Here is an 11,308-nt window from a genome sequence, read left to right on the forward strand (position 1 = left end):
CAGCGAAAGCCAGCTACAACACGGCGCAGACGTCGACAGGAGCGCGATGTGAGGCATGTAAAGAGAAGCACTACCTCCATCAATGTAGCGTATTTCAACGGATGTCGGTGGCTGACAGAGATTCGCTGCTGAAAACCCACTACTTCTGCCGGAATTGTTTTCGAGTGGGTCATTTTTCCAAGGAGTGCCAGTCCAAGTTCAATTGCAAGAATTGTAAGGGTCGTCACCACACTTTGAGGTGTTTTAGGTAGGAGAAGGATAGTTCTGCAAAGGTCGCAGAGGTTACTAGGGGGAAACATCCTTCAATTCAAAAGGAGTCCTCCGGATTCAACGAAGCTTCTGGTTCGGGTTCCTCTCAGGTGGTCAATATGGCGGCCACCGACATTTCGGTTTCTGGTGCGGCTCAACAATACTCTGCGCAAGTTTTGCTGGCAACTGCGGTCGTCGTCGTGGAAGATGATCAAGGTGGAAGGTTTCCTGCTCGCGCTCACGGAGCGACTAAGCCAACGGATAAAGACCCAACGAGAAAAAGTGGATATATCGGTGCGAGGAATCGGTCAAGCAGAAACCAAGATCAAACACAAAATACAAGCGGTAGTGCGATCGCGAGTTTCTCCTTTCTCGCAAGCAATGAACTTCCTCGTTCTTCCCAACGTAACGGTACATCTGCCAACTGCTACGATGCGCACGAATGGTTGGTCGATACCACCAGGAATCAAACTGGCAGATCCCGCTTTCTTTGAGTCCAGCAGGGTGGACTTGGTACTCGGCATCGAATGTTTTTTCGATGTCTTCGAAACCGGTCAAAGGATCAACCTAGGCAACCAATTGCCGACGCTGAATCAGTCGGTTTTTGGATGGGTAGTGTGTGGAGGTTCATTCAATTCTCATCAGGATCTGCACATTACATGCAACGCTTCCGCAACAGAATAACTAGAAGCTCTGGTAGCCCGGTTCTGGTCTAGCGAAGAAGTTGGTTCGGCGAAGGTACTCACACAGGAGGAAAAACGATGTGAGGACCTATTCCAAAATACAGTCCAACGAAATTCCAATGGCCGGTATATGGTTACACTCCCGAAGGAAAAAGGCGTTGTTGAACGGTTGGGTGAATCCAAGGACATTGCGATCCGGCGTCTTCAAGGTACGGAGCGACGGCTGGCAAGGAATGTCAACATGCACAAAAGTTACCACGATTTCATGGAGGAATACAAGTCGATGAGACACTTGGAGAAGGTTGGAAGGGCGGCCTTAATAACAAAACAGCGGTGCTTTTTACCGCATCATCCCGTTTTCAAGGAGGATAGCACTACTACCAAGGTCAGGGTGGTGTTCGTTGCCTCATGCTCAACATCGTCCGGCGTATCGCCCAACGACATGCTCCTGACAGGCGCCGTATTTGGCCACAAGAACCCTTAAACAGCTGGCGTTGAATGAAGAAACGGCATACCCCCTTGGATCACGTGCGGCGAGCGAAGACACATATATGGCCCAAGAAACATTTTAAGTTTTATAACGCTCTTGAAGACCATAACTTACTTTTCAAGAGTGTTATAAAACCAGCATAAAACCAAAATGTTACTAGGGTGATGTCATCACGGGAGCAGACACGGTAGAAGAAACCTTTAAGTTGCGAAGACAGTTGAGTGAAATGACGGAAAGAGGCGGTTTCAGACTCAGAAAGTGGGCATCCAACAGTCCCATGGTCTTGGAGGGTCTTCCTGAAGACAGTTTAGCGATTCGAGCGGGGGACAAAATCAACTTGGACCCGGATCCGTCAATAAAAACGACTCATCTGGATGTCGAAGAGTGATAAGCTGAAGTTCAGCATCCGCATTCCCACGGTGCGACCAAGTCAGCAGTACAGTAAAATGGAGTTATAGCAACGCTATTCGGGGCTGCAATCACATCTGCAACAATTGTGATGCAGTTGTTGTGGAAATACAGGGACGAAGACGATCGTGCGCTGGACTGGGATCAACCCATACCTTCGACGGTGGGTGAGATGTGGAGGAAGTTACTTGGCCAGTTTCCTCTGTTGAACAACGTCAGGATTGACCGCTATGTCATCGTTCCCGCAGCAGTTTCCACGGAGATTCACTGCTTTTCGGATGCCTTTGAGAAAGCATATGTTTGTTGCATTGACGTGAGAAGTGTAGATGCAGCAGGAAGAATAAAGGTGTTCCTTCTGTCATCGAAATCACGCGCCTTTGAAATGTCAAACTATCCCTCGTTTGGAGCTGTGCGGCGCTGTTTTGGCGGCAGAACTCCTTATAACGGTTCTGGATTCATAAAAAATATCCTCGCAGGTGTACTTTTGGACGGATTCTACCTGCGTATTACGTCGGATGAATGCAATACCGATAACCTGGACCACTTACTTACAAAACCAGAACATTGGAGGCATGTTCAAATCCGGCCGATCTGATTTCGAGAAGCATCATACCGCAAGAGATCATCAGCTTACAAGACTAATTCTACGGTATTTTCACGAGAAACTGTTACACGCTGATCCGCAATTACTTTTGGCAACCGTACGATTGCGTTTTTGGCCGTTGGGAGGAGAAGCATGGCGCGGAATATAGTTCATTAGTGCTCGAAATGCTTCCGATCGAAACCACCCTCGATGAACGATGGGTCATGGGAGCTCATGGGAGCACTGCCAGCACCATGTGTGACATCGGCCAGACCTTTCTCGCAAACCGGAGTTGATTTTTGCGGACCATTCTTCATTCGACCAGCATCCCGGCGTCCAGTGGTCAAGATGTATGTAGCTGTGTTCATTTACATGTGCACCAAGGCAGTAGATCTGGAGGTTGTGTCAGACTTAACTACCGATAGGTTTATACAAGCCCTCCGGCGATTCTCGACCAGGAGGCCTGTGGGAAGCCGCTGTACGATCCGCCAAATTTCATCTAATAAGGTAGTAGGAGAAACTCCATTATCACCGAAAGATTTCAACACGTTACTCATTCAGGTAGAAGGTTGTCTTAATTCCCGACCGTTGACACTAATTTCGGACGACCCCCTGATCTGGAGCCGTTAACACCATCCCATTTTTTAATTGGCTCAAACCTACAGAACTTGCCGGATACATATTTCGAAAATGTTCCGGTGAACCGTCTGAACCGCTTTTAGTTGATGCAAAAACTGCTCTAAGATTGTTGGAAGAGATGGCGGCGTGAGTATTTGTGCTTGGTTCAAAGAAGAAACAAGCGTTGGAAGCCACCAATCCAAATCAAGGTTGGAAAATTGATCGTTATCAAAGAAGATAACCAACCTCCGATGGAATGGAGAATGGGTCGTATAATTGCCACGCATCCGGGCGCTGACGGAAAAGTAAGGGTGGTTACTTTAAAGACGTCCGACGGTATTTTCAAACGCACAGTGGAAAAACTTTGGTTCTTACCGGCTTCGGAGCCAATGCGTAGTCAGCTAGCCCAATGATTGAGAAACACCACTTCCCATCCTTTCCCGACGAAAAGGAAATTTCATTCTCATTTCAGAAATTGAAGCAATTCTGGGTGGGTGAGGATGTTGCTTAATCGCATTGCCAAACCCAACGCGAAATATAACCCTGGCATCGGGAGTGAACTGTTTTCAATCGTCCAGCTATGAAACTGTCCAGCTACAGAAAGCGAAAGTGATTTTACTGATGTAAATATTCGCTCGTACCTATGAGAGCTGCAGAACGTTGAGAGGTGCCTTATCTGGGATTGCAGTGGTGGGTATGTTGGCGGAGATATAATCAGCGTATAGGAGAGGGATATTACTGTCTCTGAACTGCTTCTGATCATCGGCTTTTGGTCTGAGAATGACGGGTTGTTACTGCCAGTTTTTTAGTTAGGTCAAATTCGTCAAATTTAGTCAAATTAGGTTATTCAAACCAACAACAAAATCTCTGTGTTCTCACTTTGCGTTATACCGACCGGATGAGGTCATTCAAAGAAAGCATTATACCTGCTTTCATTATTTAAACAACAATCCAAAAGAATTTAGCCTGGATTGCATGTTATCAATCAGAAATCAATAAATATTTCAATATCAATTATTCATACTGTATTCCGCCAAATGGCATTCCGCCGAATGATTTTCGGTGGAAAGATGCATTCCGCGAAATGTCTTTCGGAGAGTTGATACATTCCGCGGAATGTCGCACCGCGAAAAAAAAATGTTTTTCGGTGATACAGTATACAACCGTCCGTAACGATCTTCTGTTCAGGTCATTAGGTCTACAATCATGAAGAAGCATTATGTGGGGTTAAAACTAAGCTCAGGTCATCCTGCTCAGTTTAAACACGTAAAATGATTTTTGTGTCCGGCATCTATCAAAACTCTTCCAAAAAAAATCTTCAGATACCTCACAAGATATGTGATATCAATCCTGCTGTATTTAAATACATCAAAGGCCATCAAAAACGTCCTTGGGTTCAGGTCGTCACATCTACTATACATATGATAAAATTGTTTTGGATGTCCTTAGAGGTATTCAAACACATGATGTATGGCCTCACAAAACAGCAGAAATATACAGGAGTTTGTTGAGATGAATATTGATAGATGTCTGGGAACATCATAGAACCCGTTACTGTAGAGGTCTTACGCGTCGAATTTTGATCCATTTTGAAAGTCTTTGGAAGTCATTATTTGATAATCATTATTATTTGGTATCAACAAAATTCTGTGATTTGAAAATTGATTTACATATTTTGATATACGTATCTCGTTTCTTCAAAAGGTTCTGCACCCCGAACCAAAATCATGAAATCAGGAATTCATAGCACATGGATACAGTCTTTTGTGATATTTGCCTCACTGTTCTGACATCAAGTTTTTTCAGCGACACGAAGTGGATGATTCTGTCGAAATCAAATTTCCGACAGACCTTCTTTGCCCAGAAATGGCTGACGTGAGCATTCATGCAAATAATGATTTTACAATTTTCTTTAGAAACGGTCAGACAAATGAAACATTTGGTATGAGCTTAGTGAGCATAAGAGGTAAAACACAAAAACAACTATACCGAAAATGTATATGCAAAATATTTAAGCCATGATATACTCAAGTAATTTAATACCAAACTAATAATTTGTTATGCGTAATAAAATAGTGCGCTATGCCTGAAGTATTTTGCATATTAATATTTGGTATTAGTCCTTTGGTATTTTAACTTTTGAGCACACCTAGTTCATAAAAGAGTAAGGTATTAATAAAATAATTGGGTATTGTTGACGAGCTCCATGGTCTTGTGGCTACCGCTTCTGCCTTATGAGGTCGTGGGTTCAATTCCAGGCTCGTCCCTTTCCTTTTTTGTATTTCTGTCTTAGTTCTTTCTGTGTTTCTCGTTATACCAAAACGATTCCTACTGTTATAACCTTCCACACAATCCCAAAACCTCCCGTGGCACCTATGAGAGGTCGTAGAGTTCTCTTCATCTTTCTTAAGTAGGTGTCCAACAAACCATCCTTCCACTTCCTCAGCATTCGTAAGGACGTGGCCAGGACAGATCTTGACTATTGGAGAGTGCATTGCTTCCATCTAAGAGTTACTGATTAGTCCCAAATCAATATCTGTGGTAACGGATGAAAGTGATGCTACTCTCATACAATAGTCTGCTAATGCTAATGCCAATTATTTTTATTATATGCCAAGTTATTTTCTCCTAAAGGGGGTATAGCCTCTTTTAGAGCATATTTTCCGCTTTTTCAAAGACAGTTACACTCCTGGATTACGTAGAGAATATTTTATTAGTGTAAGCCACAATATTTGCTCGCGAACTGCAGTTTGGTGACCGCTTCTTCTGAGGGTCATTATTTCCACCGGGTACGAACAGTGCGAACATTGCAACACCATAGATCACCCGACCCAGCACACGCAACTATTGGCGTCGTCAGGATATACACGTGTAATAAATTTACCGGCAAACGTCACTTTCCCCATCCAACGTGTAGGATGAACAACAGAGGAGCACCTATTCAGTGCGGCTCAAACATTGACCGATACCTCAAGATAGACCATGTGAACGGGCGTTCATTAGGATGGAAACATTATCGTGTCACCTTCGTAATAGGTGTGTCTGCGGCTTTCTCACCACAGCGATGACCTGGAATAGTCCAACAACACCGGAGAACTATTATGCCAAGACGGCAACATCGTCTTCTTCGGTCGGATGGTCAAACGTCTTGGTTGGTGCTGTGCACTTTGTAGAAGAGAAGTTGAAGGAGACCGGTTAGCACCTTCCATCTCGGTTTAATGTAACCAATTATACCGAATGTTTCACACGTGCAGATCATCTAATCCCGTTCTCTGGCAAAGGTAAATGCATCTCTGGTTGACATTTCCTATCTACATTTGTGTCAGCGTTGTAGTCAGCTCTTGCCTTGCTTCGCAATCCGGTGAAGCGATTCGGAGAAAAGTTACTCTGATTAATTTAGCTTTGCGAACACTGGTGATGGATAATGTGATTGTAGCTCAACTAAGACGAAATATGGTTTTCTTTTGCGTATAGTATTCTCATATTATACAACTAGGATGCCAAATTGCAAATTTGTAGATTGAAAGAAAGCTGTCTATAACTGAAAGAGATTAGCTGACGCAGTTCCAATAGAACTGCAAGCTAAAAGGGGTTTTGTCTGAATGAGTTTACCTGTCAGATGTAACTTTTGAGATAATTGTTGTAGGTAGAACAGAAAAAATGAAAACTTATCAGCGCAGAAAAAATAGTGACGTGTAAAATTGCACTATTCCGGGCGGGCATGATTATTTTGCATCAAGTTGGCCTGCCACTCATACGATTTAGTGCCAAGGGGCAACTAACTCTAAACTTTCGACAGTATCCAGAAATAATAACAAATACTAGCGAAAAACTACATCATATCAACGGTGAATTGATCGAAGAGCCCTGGTTGGGAAAACATGAAAACGACGCCACCCAGTGAATACAGTGCACCCCGTTTTATGCAACACATAATTTCAGTCTCTTTAGAATTTCTAAAAAAAAATCCCTGAACAACTATTTTTATTACCAATACTTTTGGAACAATCTTTTGGACTCCTGTTTTGGTTTCACGGCATTAGAAATATAAAATGTAGTTCTAGTCTTTTCTAGAATCTGTAGGAGGTAGAAAACAAATGTTTTCAAAACGGGGGTGCACTGTGTTTCATTAACTAATCAGCAAACGCCATAATAACCGAACTAGCAACCGTATCGTTGTTTGACGAAAATCATGGATTATGACATTATGACATTTTGCCGTACGCGTCTATTAAGAATTTGTCATTTTGTATGCCAAAAAAAATGTTAAAAATAAAATTAACTAGACCGGAAAATAAAATGTGCGTGCAAAAAATAGGTCGATTTTGACCTAGGGGAACGGTTCGCCACTTCATCTCATGGCTCCTATTTCCATCCCATCAAAAACAAAACAATGGAAAGGAATTTGATTTATTTATTATTTTTGTGATTTTTTACAGCAGTGAGCACGCATGTTGACAAAAAGAAGCAACGAATTTGGTGCCGTATTTCTTTGTTTAGCGATGAGATGGATATATGTACAGTGAGATGGAGATCGGAACAGTTCCCCTATCTAAATGGGAGTTTCGGTGTTTCGGACCACCATTTTTGAGAATATCAAAAGTGTAGACTTTTCCTTTTTTCTCCGTATCTTTAAACTTACCTTAGCCATACACAATAGTGCGCCGGGATATACAGAAAACTGTCCTCTTTATGAAATAGACTACAATACTCGGCCAAAACATTTTTTTTCGCGCCGGTATGCCTACAGTTTAAGGGGTCGGTTTCGGAACCTTCATCTTCTCTACTTATTTGTTACAACGGTATACTATAAAGTGGAATGTACCCTTAGCAATGTACCCTTAGACAAAGTTGTAGAGGGGAATCAGCGCTAGAAGTCCGCCATACAACACTTTTCGGAATTCCGCCTCTGGAATGAGTTATTGGCTGAATACTAAATGATAATGAAATGATAAGTTCAATCGCTGCCAGGGAGAAAGGATGCTCATTAAAACAGGGAAAGAGCGCTACGACGACGTGCTCAAGGCGATGCGCAGCGCCGAGAAACTGGCGGACCTTGGTAAAGAGGTTCGTAGCATAAGGCAGACGAGAGCGGGCGAGATGATCTTTATTTTAAGAAAGGGCTCACAGGCGTAGGGTACATCGAATGGAGCGTTAGCCCAGGAAGTCCTTGGCGAGAGTGTAGAAGTGAGGGCTCGGTAGACATCAGACCAGGCGGGTCGCAAGCCAGTAGTCATTGCAGGGGACTTCCATGCGTGGGCGACGGAGTGGAGAAGCCGCCTTACTAACCGGAGAGGGCAAGCGCTGCTAGAGGCCTAAGCTAAGCTGGACGTCGTACTAGGAAACGACGGCTCCCGCAGTACCTTTCAGCGAAACGAAGTGGAATCGATAATAGATGTAACATTCTGCAGGCCAAGTTTGGCCGGTGTTCTGCAGTGGAGGGTGGACGACGGCTACAATCATAGTGACCATCTGGCTATCCTACAACCAGAGGGGTTAGGGACAAAAGGTCGAATGGACAAAAGGTCGAAAGACAAAACGTCGAAAGACAAAAGGTCGAAGGGACAAATGGTCGAAAAGGACAAAAGGTCGAAAGGGACAAAACGTCGAACGGGACAAAATGTCGAAAGGACAAAACGTCGAACGGGACAAAAGGTCGAAAGAAACAAAGCTCAATATGATCAAAAGGTCGAATAGGACAAAAGGTCAAAATAGACAAGAAACTGAAGCGGAGAGAATCAATATCGCACCAGAGTTCCCTTACACAGTTAGCAAGAACTCTGCTCTCTAATTTTTCACATTTTCGAACAATTAAATCAAATTCATCCAGTGAGTACAACTAATAGATGGATGTTTGAAATTTCTAAATGTCACTTCGATCTATCCAAATGGTGCATGCCTCACATCAAATACACCGGTGTGTCTTACACGCCAGTATATTTTTAACGCATGCACTTGCATGGCTGCGGCGTGCACTATTTTGACAGATCGACATTCAGAAACCCTAGATATCCATCAATTATTTACACTCATTGAATGAATTTTATTTAATTGTTAAAAGTAGTGAAAAATAAAAGAACAATTTTTGCCAACTGTCTAGGACAGCTCTGTCTCGCGCAATACGCGTCTCGCGTTTTATTCGTTTCCTAAATCATCAATATTTTTGTCTTTCTTGTATGCAAAGTATGTATCTCTAACAGAACTATATTGTTTCATAGTAATTACTCCTTCTTTGAAAATTGCTCATTGTTCAACTTTGATTGATGAGATGAGAGTGTTAGTTCCGCTTGAAGTTAAATGCATTTCATAAATTCTTTTGGAATACACCCGACTTGTTTTTAACTTGTTCTTGATCGACCTTTTGTCCCTTTCGAACTTTTGTCCTTTTCGACCTTTTGACCCTTTCGACCTTTTGTCCTTTCGACGTTCTGTCCCTTTCGATGTTTTGTCTTTTCGACCTTTTGTCCTTTCGACCTTTTGTCCTTTCGACCTTTTGTCTTTCGACCTTTTGTCTTTTCGACCTTTTGTCTTTCGACCTTTTGTCCTTTCGACCTTTTGTCATAGATTCAACCAGAGCGTGGAAGGCCGCCCACTTCGACAGTAGAACCTTCAGGGAAGAACTGGCTGCGTTTCTGTCACGAAAGTGCGACGCTACCATGCCGAGGAAGGTACGACCGCGGAATTGTCGACCACAGGTATACTGGTGGAGCGAGCATATTACAGCCCTTCGAGCAGCCTGCTTCTGGGCTAGAAGAAAAACGCAAAGGAAACGCTCAGCGGAAGTTAGGGAGGAACGCATCGAGCAATTCAAAGCAGCGAGACTGGCTCTAAACGAGACCATTAACCCATCTAAGAAAGCAAGAAAGCTTGCTTTGACAGATAGCGCCAGAGCGCCAACTCGAACCCATGGGGAGACGCCTATAGGGATGGTGATGGCCAAAACAAGAGGAGCACTGGCACCTCCCGAGCGATGTCCAACGAGGCTGAAGACAGTAATCGAAGCACTATTCCCGCACCACGGCCCAATCCATTCGCTCACAGCAGCGAGGGTAGGAGCAAATGACGAAGCAGTGACGAGGGTGACGATGACGGGTGAGCTAATGACTGTGGCAAAGTCTCTCGACCCGAGTAAAGCACCTGGTCCAGACGGGATCCCGAACATGGTGTTGCTTCGGCTGGGAGTACCGGTAGGGCTGTACAACGTTCTGGGAAGTTACTTTCAGATTCGAGTATTAATCTACGAGACAGACGAAGGCTTGGCTAGCGCCCCTATCACGGCAGCTGTCCCACAGGGATCAATTTTGGGTCCATTGCTGTGGAACGTGATGTACGATGCAGTGCTTAGGTTAAAGTTCCCACCAGGAGTCAAGTTAGTGGGATTCACCGATGACGTAACCATGACCGTGTACGGAGAATCCATCGAGGAGGTCGAATTGACTATTGGCTACTCCATCGGTCTAGTGGAGGAATAGTTGCGCAGCAAGAAGCTTCAGCTGGCGCATCATAAAACGGAAATGATAGTTATTAACAACCGAAAATCGGTTCAAGAAGCGACAATTGGAGTTGGCGGCTGCGACATCACCTCTAAGAGATCTCTGAAACAATTGTGGGTGATGCTCAATATCTAGTCAAGTCGACTACGCCTGCAAGCGCGCGTCGACAGCGATAGCAAGACTGTCGAGGATGATGACGAACAGCTCTAGGGTGTGCTCCATCATGTGCAGGCTGCTGGCAAGCGAGGCGGTTGCAGTACTACGATACGGAGGTCTAGTCTGAGGATCGGCGTTGAGCGTAAACTGCAACGTGCGAAAGCAAGAGACTACTCGTAGGTTAATGTGCCCGAGAGTCATCTGTGATCGCACTGTATCTCGCGGGCATGATGCCTATCAAACTGGTGGTGGAGGAAGACGATGAGTGCTACGCCCTTAGGGGCACCGATAACGCTCGAAGGAATATCAAGGCAGCAACGGTAGGCAAATGGCAGAGGGAGTGGGACAACTCGGCTAAGGGAAGGTGGACCCATCGCCTTGTCTCAAGTTTGTTGGCATGGATTGGCAGACCTCATGGAAAGCTAAACTTTGGCTTGACTCAGTTCTTAACAGGCCACGGATGCTTCAAGTGGTATCTACATAGGTTCGGACACGCGGCTTCTCCCGCTTGTCCGCAATGCCCAGACGTGACAGAAACGGCTGAACACATCCTGTTCACATGTCCCCGGTTCAAAACGGAGAGGCGTGCCATGTTGGAAGCATGCGGAACGGACACTACCACCGATAA

General features: G+C 44.4%; 1 protein-coding gene across 1 annotated transcript; it reads left to right on the forward strand.

The window, feature by feature from the left end:
• Nucleotides 1–456: 456 nt before the first annotated feature.
• Nucleotides 457–933, forward strand: LOC134221903 (uncharacterized). Its single transcript, XM_062701069.1, has one exon. It carries the CDS (start codon nucleotides 457–459, stop codon nucleotides 931–933), a length of 477 nt encoding a protein of 158 aa, XP_062557053.1.
• The last annotated feature ends 10,375 nt before the right edge of the window (nucleotides 934–11,308 follow it).

The sequence above is a fragment of the Armigeres subalbatus genome, chromosome 3 (assembly GCF_024139115.2).
Source record: "Armigeres subalbatus isolate Guangzhou_Male chromosome 3, GZ_Asu_2, whole genome shotgun sequence".
Classification (NCBI taxonomy): Eukaryota; Metazoa; Arthropoda; class Insecta; order Diptera; family Culicidae; genus Armigeres; species Armigeres subalbatus.

Bases quoted from the DNA above. Each gene is read 5' to 3' on its own strand.
- LOC134221903 (XM_062701069.1), top strand. From the start codon at position 457: ATGATCAAGGTGGAAGGTTTCCTGCTCGCGCTCACGGAGCGACTAAGC.